General features: G+C 39.3%; 1 protein-coding gene and 1 pseudogene across 4 annotated transcripts in view; one reads left to right on the top strand and one right to left on the bottom strand.

Moving 5' to 3' along the window:
* LOC148021388 (Trimeric LpxA-like enzyme) overlaps positions 1-22325 on the top strand; it is a 148676-nt gene extending 126351 nt beyond the window's left edge. For 3 of the 4 annotated variants that reach the window (XM_087699247.1, XM_087699248.1, XM_087699245.1), the window contains 3 exons: positions 19914-19996; positions 20108-20179; positions 20395-22325. In XM_087699247.1, coding sequence (XP_087555373.1) covers positions 19914-19996; positions 20108-20179; positions 20395-20568 — 329 coding nt within the window. In that variant the 3' untranslated portion in view covers positions 20569-22325. The remainder of the gene's footprint in view (positions 1-19913; positions 19997-20107; positions 20180-20394) is intronic. The other variant, XM_087699246.1, reaches the window with a different exon arrangement.
* Positions 12752-17193, bottom strand: LOC148021389 (uncharacterized; annotated as a pseudogene).
* Positions 22326-23220: the final 895 nt, after the last annotated feature.

The raw sequence follows: 23220 nt of genomic DNA, 5'->3' as shown, positions 1-23220 counted from the left end.
ATTAATATCACATTTCCTTCCCCTTAAGAATCGGTTTCGTCCTCGAAAACGATACTTGGAAAGTCTAACTGTAAATCGAGAAACCTTTTCTTTAAAGTACTTGCTCGCTCCCATGTTGAGCTTTCTTCTGAACAATCTTTCCACTTAACCAAACATTTTTGATAAATAGTATTCCTTGTTCGTCTGTTACGAACATTTAATATTTTTTCTGGTTCATGTGGATTAGATTGGTCATAGAATACCTCCTTAATAGCATCATTTAAGATTAGATTATCCAAATCACCCAGCTTCTTCCTTAATTTACTTACATGAAAAACTGGATGTATTTTACTACCAAGAGATAGTTGAAGCTTGTAAGCCAATTCTCCCACCCTTTTAAGTATTATAAAAGGACCACAATACCTTGGTGAAAGCTTTGGACATTGTCCCTTTTTCATAGTTTTAGTTTGTTCAGGCACCTTAAGATAGACCAATTCTCCTTCTTCAAAGGAGATGTCTCTGCGGTGAGGATGTGCATATGCTCTAGCTCGATTTTGAGCTTTTTTAATATTTTCTTGAGCAAATTTTAACATACTATTCATATCCTCCAAAAAATCTTTAGTTGCCTGAACCTTTTCCTTATGCAGTCCTACTGCAAAAGGAGCTCTGGGCTGAAACCCATACATTAACATAAATGGACTATATCCAGTGGAAGAGTGCTTGGCACTGTTATATGCAAACTCTGCTATCGGTAAATACTCTTCCCAATTAGTTTGCCTTTTACTTACATATGCCCTAAGCATATCTTCAAGAATTTGGTTAACCCTTTCAGTTTGCCCATCTGTTTGCGGATGATCCGCCGTACTCATGCTAAGTTTAGTATCCAATTTCCTAAATACCGCACGCCAAAAATGGCTATCAAATTTTCTATCCCGATCAGAAACTATATTTGCCGAAAGGCCATACAATCGGTATATGTTCTCTACGAACAATCTAGCCAATTCTGGTGTTTTAACATCAATTGAAGTTGGAATAAACCTAGCCATTTTGGTTAACCTATCCACAATCACCCATACAGAGTCGTGCCCCCTCTGTATTCTAGGTAAAGCAACAATAAAGTCCATGGAGATACTCTCCCATTTTCCCAAAGGAATTTCTAATGGATGGAAAAGTCCTCCCATTTTTAATCTTTCAGCTTTATTAACCTGGCATTTATTACATTTGACCACATAGTCAAGGACGTCCTTATTCATTCCAGGCCAATAGAACTGCCTTTTAATAAGACTATAAGTTTTATTAACTCCTGGATGTCCCGCACTAGGGGTATCATGACACTCAAAGAGTATCTGGCGCCTTATTTCTGTATCTTTCGGTACACATATCCTACACTTGTAGAGTAAATAACCATTATCAATGGTAAAATTCTTCCACTTGAATCCAGTTTGAGCAACCCCTGATGCTCCATTTTCTTGTTGAACATTCTCAGATGTTCCTTCCTCAGTAGAAGCACTTTCATTTGGATCCCCATTTTTTATTCCTTCCCATATGTTGGAATATGCCGGATTAACCTGGTATTTCCCTTTTAAAGATTCAAGCAAGTTGGAAGTGAACTGAGTAAAACTCAATTCATTAATGATGGGCATTCTGTTGAGTGCATCAGCTACTATATTATATTTTCCTTTTCTATATCTTATCTCATAGTCGAACTCTTGGAGGAGTTTGGTCCATCTGGCTTTACGCCCGTGTAAATCCGGTTGATCATTAAGCCACTTAATGCTTTCATGATCCGATAAAATCAAAAGTTTGGCACCATACAAATAGTGCCTCCATTTCTTCATTGCATGTACTATTGCATACAGCTCCCTCTCATAAACAGAATAGTTCTGTTTTGCACGATCTAATTTCTTGCTTTCGAAAGCAACTGGTCGACCTTCTTGTAATAAGACCGCGTCTATTGCCTTATCACTGGCATGAGCTTCAACCACAAATGGTTTGTTGGGATCCACTATTAATAGTACTGGAGCTGTAGCAATAGCTACCTTAAGTTTTTGAAAACTTTCATTTTGGTCTGTTCCCCAATTAAAACTTTTCCCTTTCCCTTTAAGTTGGTCTGTCATTGGAACAGCTATTTTAGCATAATCCCGAATGAATCTACGATAAAATCCAGATAAACCTAGGAAGATCTGCAGCTCTTCTAGGTTTCTTGGAGGTGGCCATTCAATAATTGCCCTTACTTTTTCTGGATCCATGTTGATTCCCTCTTTCGAGATAATATGCCCCAAATATTTGACCTCTTGTGCAAAGAATTCACATTTAGTTTTCTTCGCATAAAGGGAATGTGTTCTTAACAGTTGGAATACTAATTGTAAGTGTTCCAAATGTTCTTCTCTTGATTTACTAAAGATCAAGATATCATCCAAGAAGACTACTACAAAATGTCCTAGATAGGGCCGTAAAACACTATTCATCAGCTTCATAAAGGTAGCTGGTGCATTAGTGAGGCCAAAAGGCATCACCAAAAAATCATAATGCCCGTATCTAGTACGAAATGCCGTCTTGGAAACATCTTGTGCCTTAATTCTTATTTAGTGATAGTCTGATCTTAAATCTATCTTTGTGAAGAATTTTGCCCCTTGCAATTGATCAAAAAGATCTTCCATTCTGGGCATAGGAAATTTATTCTTCACCGTTATTTTATTAAGTGCTCTATAGTCAACACAAAGTCGCATAGAACCATCTTTTTTCTTTACCAATAAAATTGGTGAAGCCCAAGGTGAATTACTAGGTTGAATAAACCCTTTATCCAGGTAATCCTTAATTTGTCTTTCAACTTCTTGATGCTGTGTTTCACTTAACCTATACGGTGGTTTTGAAATTGGGTGTGTATCCTTATTTATATCAATTGGGTGATTTATTTCACCCCTATCTGGTGGAAGGCCACTTGGTAAATCAGAAAGGAACACGTCTTTAAAATCATCTAACAAACTATTCAATTCATTATTAACATTCAACTCACAAACATAAAAAAATTGTTGCTTTATATTACAGAAAGTAAAAGTATTCTGTACAGGAAGAGACCATAGCATATATACCTTACAAACTTCCTTCTTTGTCAGCTTCTGAACTTCAGTAGAACACAGCAAAGGATTATCAGATATTTCATGTTCACCTTGAATGACAAAAGTCTTACCATCACTTTCAAATTCCAGTGTATTATGGTGATAGCTACGTTTTAAGGATGGTTCCAATCCCCATAGCCACTCCCTCCCTAGAGCAATATCAGCTGTTTCCATGTTCATTATTTGGAAATCAAGCTTATCTTTATATCCTTGAATCTCAATTTCCAAATTGGATACCATTGTATCCCATATTGGCGGTCATGTTTCAGCAAGTTTGGGAAACAGGGGTCATGCCTTCCTCATGGAAAGAAGGCCTTATCAAACTGATTCCAAAGGTCCCTTCGCCGTCAATGCTGCAACACTGGAGACCAAAGTGCATCCTCTCCAATATGGTTTCATTAAGGGATGAAAGGTTTGATGGGCTCGATGTATAAAATCTTCTCCAAAGTGCTGGCGACACCAGTCAGGAAGTGATATTGATTCAATTGGACTTGGAAAAGGCGTTTGACTATGTGGATTGGTCTTTCATTGCAGATCTCATGTCTGCTATAGGTTTTGGTACTCGGATGTCCCGATTGATCTACACCATTGGTGCTGCGGCTTCTTCAAGAGTTATGCTCAATGGTGGGGTTACAGAGCCATTTGTCCTTGCACGCTCGGTCAGACAGGGTTGCCATTTGAGTCCTCTCTTCTTTGCCCTGGCGACTCACCCGGTCCTTTCAATGTTATCCTCAATGGCGGCTTTTGCTCAGCTGGCAGGATTGTCTCTTCCTTTGGGGCAGCACTTCATTAGCCAATCTTTGGCTGATGACACCTTTATGATTTTGCGGGCGGATAGGGGCAACATTCGAAAGGTATTAGATGTTTGGACGCTCTTTGGTTAGGCCTCTGGTCTTCGCATCAATGCCTTTAAATCAGCCATACTCAGTTCCACGGAGCCTGATTTACAGTCATTAGGCTGGCAGGGCCACGTGGTTTCCCGTGGCTCCATTGTCAGGCATCTTGGATACCCATTGGGGGTGGATGTATGGCCAAAGGACCTACTGGAGTGGATTTCACAAAAACTGGCGGCGAAGTTTATGTATTGGAAGTCGCAAGCGTGGCCATTCCATGTCCGCCTCAAAGTGGCTCAGACAATTATGCTACCAATGCTAACGTATTACCTGCCATTGCTGTCGTGGACGCCTACTACTTTGAAGGCTCTCACTCATCCCATTCGTTTCATGCTATGGAAGAAGGATTCACTGCAGGCAGGTATTTCGTGGATTTCATGGTCACATACATGTACCCCTAAACGCATGGGTGGTGGAGCTATTTTGGATGCAGAAACTCATATGCTGGCTCTTCGTTGGTCTCTTTTTCGTGCCATGTGTGTGGATCATCACCCGTGGACCATCATAGCCCGTTATTTTCTTGAGGACAGCGGACTATGCCATGGTAATACACGACTTCGGGCCTCCTGGTGGCATGTCCTTAATGCTGACTCTCGATTTTCCAGTCTCTCTTCCTCTCTGTTATTGCACTTGGTCGGCTCTTGGAAAGTGATGCTCCAAAAGGCCCGTTGGCATCCAGTGGGGGATCGCTTGCAGACTAACTAACTCCTTTCAGCTGGAATTGTTGGCAGTATCGAGATTACTTTCATGGGAAGACAAACATCAGCTCAAACCGAGATTTAACCGCATGGCCCGTTTAGGTGTGACTTCGATTGCGGATGCTACCCTTGCCACTCGCAATGTCCTCGCATCGTTTCGGACTGCTAGGAGACTTTTCAGGATCCCGTGCGGATACCGTGGTTTATGGGAACAGCTTTTGTCGGAGCTTCAGGGTAGGCAACCCTTTTCTGCCCTGGCTGTGGATCGTCCTTGGCAGGTGTGACATTAATGTGATATTTAATGTCACGTTAAGGTCACAAATATGAAGTGTGACATTAAAGTGACATTTAATGTGACATTAAGGTAAATCTAGGGGAACATGCACGAGAATGACCGTCCGGGCTCTTGGGCACCCGAACGGGTTTAAGGGGAGCCTAGAGAGTAAGAGAGTCCAAGAATAGTAGGACTCCAGAGAAGTGGACGGCTGGCAAAGGAATACGGATGAGAGGGGCTAGCACTTATCTAGGCGTGGTTGGGAGGAGAAGAATCACTCGTGCTCAGAGGTTTCATGGTTTTTTTTCCTGTCTTTCCCGAAGTCATCTTTCATTGGTATCAGAGCCTATGGTTCAACAACCAGATCAGCAGATCGTCAGTAATCCGCCCGGTCGTCAGTCGCCCGCCAGGTCCTCAGCTCTTCGCAAGGTCGCGTAAGTATCAGGCGCCGTGAAAACGCGACGGGCCGTGAAGAAAAAGAAAAGTGAGACGTGCCACGTCACATTAATGTTACACGTTACGGGTAGGGAAAAAGATCAAGCATGGGGTCGCGAGGACCAGACCAGGCGTGGGGTCACGAGGACCAGGCGTGGGGTCACGAGGAAACGTGACACGACTGCAGTAGACGGAGGCGAAATGTGACACGACTGTTGTCACGACTGCTGTTGACAGGTGACTGCGACTATTGTGAGATGGACATGACTGCGACTGCTGTGAGATGGACATGACACGACTGTTGTCACGACTGCTGTGAGAGGGACAGAAGAATGTCATACACGACTGAAGTCAGAAAATTGAATTTCTAGCATGACTGTTTTATTGCTCTAAGTCTGGGAAGATAAAATTTGTTCATTACTCTTCGGGTTTCTTTCCAAACCAGCAACCACAGCCTGCCATTAAAAATCAGGGAAGTACTTTACTTTGTATGCAAATTTCTTATTTTTACTTTCCAGTTCCAGTGTATTAATGGCAGAAAACGGGAAAGAAAGGGTAATGGAAAGCTCTAGTTCTAGGGACCAACCTATGGTAGATCCCCATGAACCACAAATACAAGAAGAACAATGGGAAGAATTTTTTGCTACGCGAGAGCAATTCGATGATCTTACTGCTCGTGTGCAAACTCAGGGGGTTCAAATGGAATTTTTAACTCAAACACTTACTGAAATAAAATCTCAATTAACTTTATTGTTGGAAAGAGATAAAAATAAGATAGAAATCTCAGATGTCCCATCTTCATCGAAAGATTTAGATGTGACTATGCGAGATCCTAAGGAACCCCAAACTTACCATAAATTGAGGGATAATCCAGTTCTAAAGGATATGAAACCACCTCAATTTTACGGGGAGGAAAAAGATAAGAATAAAGACACAATCTTTAATTTCCTCCAAAAATGGGAAGATTTACATAAATTAAAAAATACCCCACCACATCTCCAAGCACTGGAGGCTAGTTTAACTTTGGGACCCAAAGCATATAAGTGGTGGCGAACTTTAAAGGAGGCGAATAAAATACATGAAACTTGGGCTCAATTTGAATCCGTCTTTTTGAAAGAATTTCTTCCTGAAAATGAAATGGAAAGAAATTGTGAAGAAATGGCAGAAATATTCGGTGTTGTCTTTCAAGGAATGAAGTTTGAAGTTACTCATTCTGGGGAAACTATGAATTGAGATAGGAGATTATGTAGATCATGAGAGTTTTGTCATGGAAGATCTTGATCATTGTGATGTTGTGTTAGGAATATCATGGTATAGAAGAATAGATCTAGCCATTGATTGGAATCAAAATAAGTTTAGTTTCCCTTTCAAGGGTAAAAATGTATATTTTGGCGTGGAGTGAAAGGAAACTCTATTCCCATATTATCCCATCCACAAATTTGTAAAGCAATGAAAAAGTCTATTTCCTCTTACTTTTGTTAAAGATTTTAACAAGAATCTAGAATTGAAGAGTCCATTTCAGATATGAATGAGGCTGAATAAGGTTCTTAAAGAAGTATAAATATTGTTTTGCGCATACTTCACCTAGCGAGTTACCACTAGAGAGACTAGAAAATCATCACATTGATCTCATCCCTAGAAACTCTTCTCTAAATAGGCTAGCCTATCGTGTGAGTCCAACCGACAAAAGGAGATTATAAAGCAAGTGAATGAGCTCTTGAAGAAAGGTCTAATAAGGCCCTTTTCGTCACCTTTTTGCTCTCTAGTCCTCGTACTATAGAAGAAATATGGATCTTGGCACATATGTGTGGACTACAAGGTCCTCAATAAAATTACAATTCAAAATAGATCTTCCATTCCAAGAATTGATGATATTTTGAATAGATTGCATGGATCTAAAGTATTCATACAGATTGATTTGAAGAGCGGCTATCATCTGATAAGGATTGCTATTCACAATATGCATATAATAACATTTGAGACAACTTTTGGTTTGTATGAGTTTCTTATACTACCATTTGGTTCCACCAATGATCTTTTAATCATTAATAGAATGATAGAAAGAATCTTTAGAGCACATCGGAAGTTTACATGTACTTTTTTTGATGATATTTTGGTTTGTTTAAAAGATAAAGAAGAGCATGAGCAACAATTGAAAATAGTGTTTCAAGAAGTCCACAAATAGAAACTTTTTTTGAAAGTAAAAAAGAGTAAAAATTTTCCTAGAAAAGATTCACTACTTGGGCCATATTGTATCCAATGATGGCATTTAAATGGATCTAGAAAAAGTCAAGGCTATTGTAGAATTGTCGAAATTGACTAGTGTTTATGAAGTTCGAAGTTTCTTGGGATTATGCTCTTTTATAGGAGATTCATTAAATGGTTTTGAGTGGTTGTTGGAGCATTGCATGATTTAACTAAGAAAGCAGTGGCATTTTAATGGATCAAACTAGAGAATGAAGCTTTCGAAGGTCTAAAGTTGTATATTAGTAAAGGACTTGTTTTGATTATATCTAATTTGTTAAAATCTTGTTTGTGGAATGTGATGCTTCAGGAGATTACATTGGTGCAATCTTAAACCAGAAAAGCCATGCAGTTGCTTATGCAAGTAGAAGGTAGCAAAGTGCATAGAAGAATACTACTATCTATGAAAACGAGTTAACAACCATTATTCAAGCTTTAAAGGATCGGAGACATTATCTTTTAGGTGGAGAATTTCTCATCAACACGCAGACCATAGCAATCTCATGCATTTTCTTAACCAACCAAAGATATCTGAGAAGCATATTTGATGGATCAATTATTTAGTTGAATTTAACTTTCAAATATTACATGTTCCTAGGAAGCAAAGCAAGGTAGCTAATGCTCTGTCTAGAAGACTTCAAACTCATTCAATGTCCATGATTCATCTATAGATTTCATTAGTATAAGGGACATGTATGCTTTTGATGAAGATTTTAAAAATATCCCGGAGAGTTTACAACTTGGTAAAAGAGTAAACTCTTATGTTATCAATGATGGATTTCTTTTGATGGAGAATAAGTTATATGATACTAAAGAATTCAGATTCTAAAGTAATGGAAGAATGTCATGCAGCTTCTTACATGGCTCATCGTGGTATTTTGGCCACAACCAAGGCGCGTGAAATGTTTTTTCTTTTGGCTAAGTCTTCGACGAGACATTGAACAATTTATTAAAGAATGTCTTCTGTGCCAAAAGATTAAGTTTGATTGCCAAAAGCCTACAGGGCTTTTGCAACCATTACCAATTCCAAGCCAACCTTGGAAAAGCATTGCTATGGATTTTATTTTTGGCTTACCAAAATCAGCAAACAAGAATGATAGCATATAGACTATTGTTGATAGGTTTAGCAAACAGGCTCATTTCATTCAAGTCAAGAAGACACTAAGTCTTAACATATAGCTAAAATATATATTCAACAAATCTTTAAGTATCATGCGTTACCACAATCCATCATGGGTGATAGAGATCCACGAATCACTAGTCTCTTTTGGCGAGTTTTTTTTAAGAATTTCTGCACAAAGCTTTTTTTTTTTTCTTTCTATCATTTTCAAACAGATGGTGAAAGTGAGATAATCAATCTCATAATATTGGATATGTTGAAGTGTTATTGCCACAAAGCCAACTAACAATGGGAAAAGTATTTACCTTTGGTAAAATACGCCTATAACAACATAGTTCATACTTCTATAGGTAAAGCAGCATTTGAGATCATATATGGAAATCTACTCTTACCACCTATTCTTAAAACAAAGGAGGACATATTTAATGCTAATGACCTCGTGCCTGATATTGATACAGCTTTTGCCGAAGTTAGACTAGCTATCCAAAGATCTCAAGAAAAACAAAAGAAAGCAATAGATAAGTATAGAAGACAGTTGATTTTACAAAAAGGAGATTGGGTGTAGTTGTAATTTGGCAAAGCTTGTTTAAAGAGCTCTAACAAGCCTTCACCCTAAGTCACTAAGCTTCGAATAAGAAATTATGGGCAATTTCAAGTCATTGAAAAGATTAATTATATTTATTAGAGGTTACAACTTCCAAAGCATTTGGAGAATTCACAATGCTTTTCATATCCGTCTCATGAAGCCGTATGAAGAACCTCCACCGTTGGAACTTGTAATACAGGATCCACTTGAAGTAGATGAACATAAGAAAATAGTTCAACCAGAGTAAATAGTTTTTCATATAATCAAGAAACGACGAAGAAACATTTTTAGAAAATTCATTTTAAAATTTAAAAATTACTCTCATTTAGATTCTAAATAGATGTCATAAGAGTATTTTAAAGACTATTCAAAAATACTTGCAACTTATGAAGAAGTTATAGGATCAGAAATTTTTCAAGCAATGTCTTGAGGACAAGACAAATTTCAAGAGGCATGGATGTAACAAACCTTTTGTATATCATGGTTAGAAAGATACAGTGGCTCAATGATTTCAAATTAATTTGATGCTCATGTACTTTAAAAGGTGATTTGTATTATTTAAATGTTTAAAAATATGATTAAATGTTTATCTTTCCATTTAAGGGTAGCCCATGGCCAGAACGCTCTATAATTATACTTGGTCGTCATTGACGAGATGCCCAAGAGAAATTAAAACTTTAGTCGAGCAGTTAGATTGACCGAAAAGCTTAGATGAATAAGACTTCTATACTCAGATAGTCACATTGACTAGAAGCCTATATAAAGAGTGGTTTTGGAAAGTGAAATCAAATGCTTATGATCGAAGAAACAAACCGTGAACCAGTGAGCCTATATAATGAAGCTCTCTAGAAGCTAAATTTAGTGACTCCTAAAATTTAGGGAGTTACTATTTTGAAAGTTGCTCAAATGGGAATTTTGTTCGGGTCAAAGGCTTCAAAATTTCGGAAGGAACAATTTTGTCTACAATAACTATCTCAAATTCTTAACCATTTGAGAGATTTTTAGAGTAGAAGGTTTTGAAGCTTTTTTCTCTACAAAGGTGATTTGTGCCATCTAAAAGAGAACATGTGTCATTTTGAAGAGACAAGTACCCCTATACTTGTTATTTTCAGCAAACACTTGTCATTTGTAGCCTCTACTTTCTAGGTTTAAACACCCAAGCTTTGTACCTATATATTGGAGATCCCTCTCTTCATTTGAAATAAGCTCTCATGTTGAAATTTTAGCCACATACTTTGTACTCTCCTCTCTTGCTCTCATCCAAGAAGCAATTTCTACTTAGCTTCATCTAATCCAAGCATGAAAAGAAAATCAGCTTGTTGCTTGGAGTTTGCATAAATTAGGATTTAAAAATTCTAATTTTTAGAATTACAACAAATCAGCCCTTTTGTATATGGTTCAAGCACTTGGTGCTCATGGTTTTGTTTCAGTAAATTCCTGTAAAGGGGGAGGGGTTGGTTTCCCTCTCAATGTGGTGTCATCTCTCTCTCTCTCTCTCTCTCTCTCTCTCTCTCTCTCTCTCTCTCTCTCTCTCTCTCTCTTAATTCTCATGATGATAATTCTCATGATACTAATTCTCAATGTATTTTAGAGGGTAGCTTTTTTTGGAATAGCCTTTTTAGAGTTTTTGCATGTATTTAGTGGCTTATTTGTAATCCTTATATAGCATTTTTGAAAGTATTGATTTTTGGAGATCCTTGCAACATAAAGTATCCTTCATGTTCTAGTCTCAAATATGTATATGCAAGAGAGTTTTGAGAGCTTAGAAAACCCTTCAATTTAGGCAACAACAATACTGCTAGTCCTAAGATTTTTCTTGTGGAAAGAAAAGCACATCTTTAAGGGATCTTATTTAATGATGAGTGTGTGGCCCTACTTGACCATGATTATGAATCAATGGATTTTGCACAAGAGGAGCACATCTTTGAGGAATTACTTTCTTTCACCTTGATGATCTTGTCTAAGATGGAGGGATCAATAAACTTTTCTTTGGTTTCATCTATGTATCTCCTCTTAGGGTGAGAGCTACATTGCTGAATTTAGGTTGCCCTGTGGACCATAGAAATTGATATATGAGCCATTTGGTTTTTCTTTCAAAGAAAAGAACATTCTATCAATAACATCTTGTAGAAAATCCCCTTGGTATAAAATACAAAGTACAAAGCACCGTGTAGAGAGTAGCTAAGTGCAACATTGGACACATGAGCTGTCTTCTAATAGTGTACCTTAGAACACTACCTCATGTGGACTAGACTAGAGGTTTTCACAAACACGCTTGCTTAATAGCTGATTTTCTCACACAATCCATAGTAAAGAGAATATTTATATAGGTCATTGCCAGCACATATCTCTCATTGCTTGATGTATATACTTTTCAAGATAGCTACACATTATCATTTACACCAACCAATGAATTAAAGCATCGAGTATGTTTGCAATGTGTTGGTTTTACACTTTGGCCATTGGTAGTGTCTAGACCTTATCACACAACTAGTCCCTTGACCTTGATTTTTTGCATTATCTTTTTAGGCTAGACAATTATACTTAATCTTGGGATACTTAGGATTGTTTAGAGCCTTCTATGTTAGGTAGTTTTGATGCAAAGTAGATGGACATGCATGTTTTCAAGAGTGTCATGTGGAAAATTGCTTTCTATTTGTCCTGATCTATCTCACATATATAGTCGACACTACAATGTCTATCCACCGTATTTTCCCCTTCTTGTAGATGTTAAATCATTCGAATGCCTTCACTAAGTATAGAAAAGCGAGTTGTGACGATTAGTATTTCCGGAGTTTTTTCCATCTTGTTTTGTGCCATAGAAATGTCTTCTTCTTTGGATAGATACCAAATGGGAAGAAGGTTATATATGAGCAAGATTAGAGTGATGCAAGTGGTGAGTGAACTAGATTGTTGGGTGGGGTGCCCAGAGAACATCAACAACCTATGGTGGATAAAACTCTATGGAACTCAAAGAAGAGAGAGTGACAAAGAAAGAGAGAGGGAGAGATCTCTTGCAAGTATGCAAATTGAATAGTTAGATTGATTGATAAGTACAACCAATAAGGCCTAAATATATAGGCTAAAGTATCCACATATATCTTTGACCCTTATTTAATGCTAAGCAGTGCAAAAGTTGTTCACAGCTAGACATGCACTCTTACATATACTAATGTGCATTTACACGTGAGAACAAATATAACTATCAAACCCTTGTTCAAGTCATGGGTGGCTAAACTAGTGACATAAAACATAAAAGAAATGGAAATGGAAAGGTCTTACCTCTAAGTAGTAGTGTCCAATCCTATAGAATAGATTCTAAAGAGGAGATACATAAATGAAGGTCTATTGACAAGCTTAGGGACTTGAAGTAGAACATGGTTTAGAGAGGTGTGTGCATGGCTCACAGGGTGATCAAAAGCCACCATGTCTCAAAGGCAGTGGGCACAAGGCCCCAATACAAAGAGCCCCAAAGTTCAATGAAGAAACTTGAATTTGTGACATCATCTATCAAAGTGAAATATGTCTTAATTGATTAAAGTTTTAATGACACTTTAATTTTGGGTTTATCAATTGGATGACAAGCAGTTGGGTGATCTAATGGGCTGCAAACTGATGCACATGATGTGGCATCTAGATGTAATGCAAACATAGTAGCCAAAACTTTCAAAAACAGCAAGGTAGAGAATGAATTTCAAACAAGTTTCCTAGAGTATTAATATTTAAGTAACGTCAAGAAAATACACATGTAATAAAAAGTATGGTTCATAGAGCTTGTACACATGAGATACTCAAAGAAATAGACCTATTTATTCATTATGCACATGGCCAATGATCAAACACTACAATATAAACCTCCAAACAATGTCAAACTCTTCAAGAATATAGGCATTACTTGTCATTTCTCAACTATCTTATTATTTAGAATGTGGTTAAAAGGGAAGTAACCACATCATTGTTTACAATGATCAAGGAAAATATTTGAAGGAAAGTCATAAATATCAAAGAACAAGGCAGTTCAGAGACTATGAGGAAGAGGAGAGATGCTTTTTTGAGGACATGGGATTTTGGCACATTTATCCTCTTCAAAACCCACATAGTCTAGCATCATAGAGCTCTTGATTGGCTATTTACTCAAGCCTTGTAATAGACTTGCCCTTCTTATATGATTTTTGATATGGAAGTTCCTTACAGGCCAACTTTGTAGTTGGTTTTTTCCCTTGCAAAATTTTGTTTTGAGGTGTGTTAATAGAGTTTTTTACTTTTCTATTTGAGAAAAAAAAGTTAAAGCAAAGATGTGTCACATATGTAATAAAAGAAATAAAAAAGAATATATCTAGTAAGTGTCAAACAAGACCCATGGACCTTGCCAATATATTCATCACATAAATGGAAAGCAGTAAAAAGACACTCTTGAATCCTAGAGAATATATTATGGCTTATCCTACACATCCCCCTCAATCTCCTTACCCTCACTCAGACTACTAGAAGCGCACGTCCCATAATAAACTATTAATTTTTTGTGTGTGTATGTGTGTGTGTGTGTGTGTGTGTGTGTGTGTGAGAGAGAGAGAGATGAAATAAGAAAATAAAATGATATATTAACATCTACAACAGGCCAAAATGAACTATGAGACCATGAGTTATAAACATCTATATGATGATACAACTATTTGAGCAAAATATGTAGCACAAAGCAAATGAGAAAGAGATTGACTAAAGCTATGTGTAATACATAGAACTCTATCTAGTAACAGTGAGCTCACAATGTTACAATCTCATGTGGATATGGAGGGCCTAGCTCTAGCCCGTGAGGCCTAGGATATTTGGATTGGCTTAGCTAAAGGGCCCGATCAATCAATGCTCTTTGTGTGTGGGCTGTGAGAGAGCCTCTTGTGTGGATTGAGGTTGTGACTGTACTAAGGTCTTCGAAGTCTCTCTTGCAAAGAAATTTGTGAGTTGCCTTTGTGAAGGGCCTAGGTGTTTTGGAGCAGCTATACCCTTGAGAAGCATGTCACAAAGTCATTGTATCTCAAGGAGAAACAGGCGAAGGCATCACTCATCAGTAAAATCCATGACTTTGAATAGTGGTCCAAATGCATCTCATGTCTAAATAGACAGTGGAAACGGCCACGGACATCATAATAAGTTGGGTAGTGGCAAACATAATGCATAATGCTCCTCTGTCTCTGGCTCTAACTGGCATATTTGGCATATGCACTCTTCTAGTGGGATGGATCTATATCTGCTTGTCTCAATCTCTAATTTATGTGAGGAGGTGCATAACTGAACAATAGTATATATGATCCCATGTGAAAGTTGGGATTCCATGTATCTTGGGTGAACAATAAATCCATCATTTGTAGTACGAAGAAAATGCTCGTGATAAAAAGCCATCTTTGTTCCATGCTCCTATAGTGGCATCAACCATATCAGCCTCATATGCAACTGATAAGATCCATCTTAATGATCTTGCAGATCTATAAACTGCTTGCGGGCACACGCACGTGCTTGAGCTTTTCAAAAATCTGTAGTGGAGGCATATTTCTACGTCTATTAGCATTGATTGATAATGGGTTTGGGAACATTCTCTAATGTTCACAGATTCAAAATGGTGGTTTAATCATGAACCCTTATAATTAACCAAACCAGATATTACTGACTTGAGGTTTATATATAGTCCTCCTCCCCTCTCACATGCGCACGTATGCAAAGCCAAAGAAAGGAATCTTCCATACATGTCTCTAATAAAAGGCCATCGAAGGAGCAAGGACACCATCCAAATGTGTTGAGAAATACAATTCAATAGAGAGACCACAAAAAATGCCTTCTTGGGCCTCGAGATGTAGAGTACAAAGGGCATCCCCTTCTTCAATTGTTGTTCCAACTAAGATAGAGTATATTTCAGGATGCAAGAGGAGAGATTGACATGGATGACGCCACTCCTCGTCTTTTTTTTGGAGCTGTTGTTACTCCCTCTTTGATGTGGATGAGCTCCTCAGTTATGTTAGGTTGAATTTCTTCTTCTAGCTTGGGGCTGAGCTTAATTTCAATCAGCTGCTACCAAAGTGATTGAATCTCCTCATCTTGGGCTTGAATCTTCAATTCCAGCTTTTTAATCTTATCATTCAACTGACCGTTCACTATCCTCAATTGGTTGTTGTATTGCTTGACTTCATTGATGGTATTGGTAATCATTTGCTCCATCTACACCTTCTCCATTTTGAGAGTGAGAGAGAAATGAGAAATGAGAAATGATATATTAACGTCTACAAAACGCCAAAATGACCTATGAGACCATGAGTTACAATCATGTGTATGATGGTACAACTGTTTGGGCAAAATATGTAGCACAAAGCAAAATAAGAAAGGAAACTAACTATGGCTATTTGTAAACATAGAGCTCTATCTAGTAACAATGAGCTCCAAATGGTACAATCTCATGTGGGTATGGAGAGCCTAGCTCTAGCCCCAGTAATAATCCCATGTATCCGCCTATGAAGGTGTCGTCGGTGTCTGTGTCGAGGCCTAGGACGTGGGAGAGGCTCGAAGAATCAATACTCCTTGTCTGTGTGTGGACTGTGGCCGTGGGAGAGGCTCTCGTGTGGATTGTGGTTGTAACTGTATTGAAGTCTTTTGAGTCTCCTTTGCTTTGCCTCTGCGAGAAGGGCCTCGGTGTCCTGGAGCAGCTATACTCCTAAGGCGCATGTCACAAAGCCGTCGTATCTCAAGAAGAAAGAGGCCAAGGATCGGTAAAATCCATGACTCTGGATAGTGGTCCAAATCCGTCTCTAAAGAGACAGTGGAAACGACCACGAACCTCATCATACGCTGGGCAGTGGCATATATAATACTCTGTCTCTGGCTCTAATTGGCATATCTGGCATATGCGCTCCTCTAGTGGGGTGGATCTATATTTGCCAGTCTCAATCTCTAGCTGATGTGAGGAGGTGCGCAATTGGCCAATAGTACATCTGATCCCATAGGAAAGGTGGGTGTCCATGTATCTTGGGCGAACAATGAATCCATCGTCAGTAGTGTGAAGGAAATGCTCGCGGTAGAAAGCCATCTTTGCCCTAGCTCCTATCGTGGCATCAACCATGTCCGCCTAATATCCAACCAGGTAAGATCCATCCTGATGATCTTGCAAATCTCTAACCTGCTCAGATCAAGTGATGGTGCATCAAGGGAGTACTGGAAGGGGGGTAACTTGTCCATGCTAAAGCCATGCAGCTCAAACTAGGCCGACATTTGTGCATACCAACATGAAGTATCACCCTCTCTAGCAAGTTGCCTGGAGGACTCAAGGGCCAACCATGCATATCTGTGTCTGGGTAAGTCCCATAGGCTATGTATGTATGCGACTGATCGGGTGAGGACGTCTATCACAATCGGTGTAGCTACTAGCTCGGCTCTGATGATCTCATGTGGCACTGAGGCCTTACATCTGATCATCCTGGATATCATTGACACTAGGGGTTTCTCCATCGACCTCCATCCGTCATAAGTGCGCCTTGATCTACTACGGTGGTCAAGACTAGGCCCCCATATCTGTACTCCATAAAGTAGTATGGATGTGACTAGTGTATCGAAGAGCCATAGCTTGGTGCGGGGTTCTTGGAATTGCACATGTGAGCACATCCTCTCCAAACCACCTAGTGTTGTGTATCCGCGAGTCAGTCTAGTGTCTGCTGCCTCTCGCATAGAAAAGGTAGGCCCTGTGAATAAGACTCCCAGGTATGTATTAGAATCCACATACTCCAGTTCCTCAGATCCATATGTGAATTTAGGCGTTGATCTCTTGACCCACTGTGGTGTAGTATTAAGTACCATCACCTTGGTTTTACCAAGGTTCACTGAAAGCCCACTATCCAAAGTATAGGAGTGTAATGCATCCAAGTGTCTTTGTAGACCCTCTGGAGAGTCAGCTATCAATACAATGTCATCTATATACAATAGGAGAGGTATCCAAGTGCCAGCTAGTGGAGATCCACTGCAACTCCGAGAAGGTGTGGGGATACTGAGAGATCTTGGATGTGAGATATCAGTATCGGTGGGCAAGAACATAGTCTACTATGCTGGCACCATGTTGGTGAGGATAATATGTGAAGGCACTGGATAGGGGGTTATCTAGCAAGGCCATTGAGAATGGCCAACCTGTGTGCTGTGCCCATCTCCACAAGGTATCTCCCATATTCGGTGACTTCCCCCATATCCTGAGATGTCCTCTCCAGCTGTATCTCTGACATGTCCTGCTCCAGTAGCGCGTGCACGCGAGAGAGAGAGAGAGAGAGAGAGAGAGGTGTCAATATCTGTGTACAGTAATAAATTCAATGCACTAAATTATATACTAATATGTAAAATGTATACTAATGCAATTTGTATCTACACTATACAATAGACTATATACCAATGCATTAAACCAAAGAGACCAAGACAGGGAGGTCACAAGCTATCACAATCTCGAAAATACTGTACAATCAATGCAATTTCTAAGGCAAAAAGTAAGAAATGCTTCATCATCTTTCTTGGTCTCTCAAAATTTTCGGATGATAAGAAACACCTTTAATTCGTAAGAAACATTTCTTACAAGTTTCATAAGTTTCATATTTCTAGAAATGAGTTTTCATGCAACTATGGATGCAAAGAGGTCAATGCTGCAAATATCAGAGGGCAAGTGGGACACGTGACTAGGGCTGTCGGCACCTGATGGTGGTGCAACAGCCTGTAGGTTCAGACGTGGCAGGGAAGAGCTGGCAATAGGCTGCAGGAGAGTGACAGGTTGATCTGCCGACAGGAGCTGTGTCATTTCCACAAGTGAGAGCTGTGGCGGGCATCTGGCACTGATGTTGCTCCAGAGCACAGGCAATACTGGATGGGCGATACAGCAGTGAACAAGTCGTAGGGGGCTTCTTCTTTTGATCTAGCCTGTTTTGGCTGTGCTGCAGGAGTGGCAACTGCTGAAATGGCAGCTAGGCAGCTGTTAGCTATGGGCTGAGCAACAAGCTGGGCGGCAGTAGACAGGGTGTTGACATGGTGAGGGCTGAGCTGGGCAGTGTAGCATTTCTAGATGTGCTGGCATTAAGTCGGGTCTTGGGCAGCGGCTAGTTGGAACTTGGCACACAGAGCTGAGCTACCAAAGCAGCTTGGGTGTCACAGCTGGCAGCATCGGAGATCGCTCTAATACCACTGTGGGGTGTGGTGCTCGGGAGAAGAAAAGCAATCTATGGTGGATAAAATCCCATGGAGGTGAATTAATAATTGAGATGTAAAAGTGCAACTGAGAGGACCTGAATATATAGCTTGAAGTATTCACCTATACCTTTGAGTCTTGAACCCTATTTAATGCTAAGTGGTGTAAAAGATGTTCACACCCACTCACACTCACACACACTGCAACCGTTCTTGTGAACTTTTGAAGGAGATTGGAGGAGCCTCGCAATTGGCACTATGCTTTGTTATGGGAGAGATTCAGTACGTTGTGTGAGATGCAGGAAGCCGGAGGAGACATAGAGGCATTGTACATTGCATTGCTGTAGGGCCCATAAGGCATTGACAAGAGCTGGTGGGGTGATGCTTCACTGCTCAGAAATGTTTATGATTGTAACATGGGAATGGTTGCACGGATCACAGGTTAAGCCCAGCCTGCCAATATGGAGATACTCAGGGGATTAACGTTTCTCATTTTAGGTCAGCTATCGAGCAGGACTGCCAAGTAGGAATTTTTCAGAGTCAGTGTGGACTCAAAGGCACTGCCACAGGTGGGAGGTCATAGCTAACATGATTTTGTGGTATATTTGGACAGCCAGATGAAGCCATACCATAGATCTATGGGACAGATCCACTGCAGAGACTCTTTCTAGGAGTTGGGCAAAGATTGTCCATACTCTTAGAGGGAGATTGGAGAGGATACAGGGTGGATCCCAGGGTATGAGAAGGAGAGAGGCTTTTCTCAGGACTCAGGATCGTCGCACTTTTGTTCACCCTCAGCAATACATGGTTTGGCAGACCTCCTGATTGACTATTCACTCAAGCTTTGAAATAGACATTCACTTTGTTCCATTTTTTTATTGTTGTTGTCCCAAACGTCCCTGTAGGGATAATTTTGCACTTTGCCTCGGGATACCTTCTCCCAAAGGGATCCATTAATAGAGTTTTCTTTCCTCTGCAAGAAAAGGTAAACGGTTGCTGTATATATACTGTGGAAGTGTCAGTAAATCCATTGCTCCATACTGTCTCACCATCAGCCATGCATTTTGACCACGTTGCGGATGTGTTATTAGTGAATATGGTGTCAGTTCTGAAAATTATACTGACTCTTCGTGAAGTCTATGTTTAGTAGCATGTTTGCCATTAAGAAATGTGCAACATCCATGCAATCTATGAGGTGTCACTTTCCAAAATTATAGTAAATGCCCCTTTTATGTTTGGCATTTTCTTTTGCTTAAACAGCTATGTATATGACAATGGTTTTTTTTTGTGATAATAAAATAATACTCAAATTGCATGTATTATAATATCCTTGCATGTCCTTTTGATACAAAACAATTTTCCATCAACCGTAGCGGAGTTGTTTGCAAACAGCAAGAAAGCAATCAGCAAATGGAGAAATATATTAGAGAACTACCTAAAGAATGAGGATGACCAGGTAACCACAACAAAAGTACCTTTAGACTGCAATAAAAGGAGTGGTTGCATCCAGGATGCCTTATTTCACATGGACCTGGGGTTCTTATTAACTATTGTTCCTGAAATCCAGGTGGAGGTTTTGCTAAAGTTTGAAGAAATATGTCTGGAGTCAGGAAAGGAGTTTGCACCTTTATTTTGTCCTGTAAGCCATCCTTCATTTACTCACCCGTTTAGCACATTGAACACAGACACACCATGGACTGACTTTGTGTGGAAAATCTTTGTGAATGTTGTTTTTAAAAGAGCGCCATGCACTGGATTTTTGGGAGCTTCATATTTTGTTTGTTTTTGAAGCTTTGAGCTCTATAATATATTTCCATTAAATGAAAGTAGTTTTATCTTTAATGTATTCTGCAGATTTTACAATATCTGTATGACCTAGAGACTGTATCAGAGGATGCTATAATGTCTTGGGCTTCGGAGAAACAGGAAGCAGATGATGCAGATAAATTTTTTGTTAAACAGTGTGAGCCCTTCATAAAGGTGAGACTTTTCAATCAATTGCAGGGTAGTTCAGAAGGATGCATCTAGGTCTATAAAGAATGATTCTTTTATACTCTCTGGAGCAAATTCTGCCATGCATGCACGCAGGCACAAACGCATGACAGGCATGCAGGCATGCACACACAAATGTGAATGCACAGCATACTTGCCTGCCTGCATCCAACATTTCCAACACACTTGTGCATGCCCACTCAATCTTAACTACATAATTACCTTTTGTTAAAGCCCAGATTTTGTGAAAACTCAGATTGGGTAAAAACCCATCATGAAATACGAAGTTTACTTCAGAGACCAAGGGTTACAGATAAAATTAATTATACAAAAGTGGACTCCTTTCAGGGAGAGACCATGCTGTAATGTTGGTCAAGAGAAGATGTGTTGGAAATGCAGTTCACACTTCTAGAGAAACTATCACCCTGTGGAAACACAAAATCTTCTGTCACCTCTGTGTTTGATTGAAACACAAAATCCTCTCTGTCACCTTCTCCAAAGTTCAGCTTCCATATAGGTGCACCATATTGTATGCAGAAGCACAGAAGCAACTAGTTTAGCTGGGCTGGTGTCGCACAAGGTTTAACAGATGCACCTGTTCTTCAAACCTTCATGGTGTACTGTTCTAATCTCTTGAAAATTTTGTAAGGTACTTTGTAGTGTAGCAAATCACACTACCAAAATGTACAGTAAATCTTAACAGTAATGTATGTTGCTAAAAAATAATATGCCAGCACGGTATGTTTCTGACATAAATTCCAAGACGAGCAACAGGTATTCAATTGAGGTTGAATCATCTACAGCCCTGGGATACACAGGCTCAAGTGAGGTCTAACAGATTCAGTTGTTAAGTGCTGCTAAGCAGGGTATCTTTTCGCTATTCAGTAGCTGAAAAGCCAGGCAACATCTGACACTACAGCTGGCTTTCATGCTTGTGACCAGGTATATAGAGATTTTTGGATCTATTGATACTTAGTATTGATACTCTGTTTTCTTAATATTTCAGTGGCTAGAAGAAGCATCTGAAGAGGAGGAGGAATAACTGAACCATCACACAACTGGCATGATTGCCTTGAATACGTTTGACTTTGCATGTAAGGAAAAGCCAGGAAGGACTTGTCAATAATTAAGAACCTGCGTGGTGTTTGGCTGAGAATAAGATAAAAGCGGAAGAAAAGAGGGACAGCACATCTAATTGCATCTCTACAGAAGAAAAAGCAGAAGACAACGAAAGGGGTCTTTGAGTACCAGGGTATTGGAGTAAAGATGGCCTGGACATCTAATTGCACATGTCCACAAAACAAAAAGCAGAAGACGAGTGGTCTTTGACCATTGGCTATTGGAATGAAGATGGCCTGGACGTTTAGGTGCATGTTCTTGCCAGATTCAGGAATTTGGGCCAAGGTTTTAGTGGCTTCAAATGGTTTAATACATCAAAAGGTGAGGTCCTCCAAGGCAGAAGAAACATGAGGGCAGCCGTTTGACATAGGAAGCATAAGGAGGAGCAATGTGAAAGCTACTATTGGTATTTAGCTCACATACAGCAATGTAAACTTGCACATATGTGGCTCACAGACGTGAATGCTTATTAAGGATGCATGAGCTACAATTCTGGTTTGTCCCTCCACTGAAGTTGCAGTTTGGTGTGTTGGAATTTGTACATGTGTTTTGAGAGCATGCTTTCCAAGTCTGGACCTCTGCAAGACCTAACTAAGAGTTTACAAAACTCGTGAGTGAAATTAATATAATTTCTTTTCCTGTAATACAACAGAGTTGCTTATTGAGTTTTCAAATGGGCACTAGCATGTCAAAACATTGTGCTTAGGAATAAATTAAGGTTGGTGCTTCAAATGACCTGGATTCATGGGTGCTTCACTGTACCTGTGCGTGTGGGTGTGCATGTGCATGCATGTGTGCCTGCATGTGGAATCAGCCATGCATGTTTGAGGTTTGCAAAGTTTCTTCAACTGCACAAGATCAGTTTATGGTTTATTCCTCTATTCATTAAGTATGATTAGTTCAGCATGGATGTTTCTTATAATGTTTCGTTTTATAACTACACAATCCACTAATGATTCATTATTAGCAAACTATCCAAACACAACCACTAGATGAAAGCATTTTGATGGTACAACTACATGCAAATGAATATTTTCTCTAAGAGTACTTTTCACCATGTTGGAGTATTTGTATTGTCTTTACATATGTGGATGAGTTTTCTTTACAAGAGTGTACATGAGTTATTCTATGCCTTATCCCAAAATACTATCCAAAGGCAACCACTAGATGAAAGCATTTCGGTGGTACTACACACCAATGAATTATTTTTCCCTAAGAGTGCTTTATTCCATGTTTATTTGTACTGGCTTTACATATCTAGATGTATTTGTCTTTACAAGGATATACTTGAGTTGTTATATGTTTTATCCCAATGTACTATTGAGGTCATCTCTTGTTGCATGAGTGTGAATCAAGAATAAGCATAGGTGCATGGAAGGAGAGCATGTGAAAGAAGTGCTCAATAAGAATTTTGTGCTTTAAGTATACTAAAAATTATTTTTTACACTTACATAGTAATGCAAATCTTTCCATTGTATTCATTCTTGCTGTATTTATTTTTCTTTATGTTCCTTTTTCTTTGAGGATGGTAATAGTGTGTGTGTGTGCGTGTGTGTGTGTGTGTGTGTG

Source organism: Lygodium microphyllum, chromosome 18, assembly GCF_053477565.2.
Source record: "Lygodium microphyllum isolate KBCC chromosome 18, Lygodium_microphyllum_v1.1.10, whole genome shotgun sequence".
In the NCBI taxonomy this organism is placed as follows: Eukaryota; Viridiplantae; Streptophyta; class Polypodiopsida; order Schizaeales; family Lygodiaceae; genus Lygodium; species Lygodium microphyllum.
This window is presented reverse-complemented; position numbering and strand designations above follow the sequence as displayed.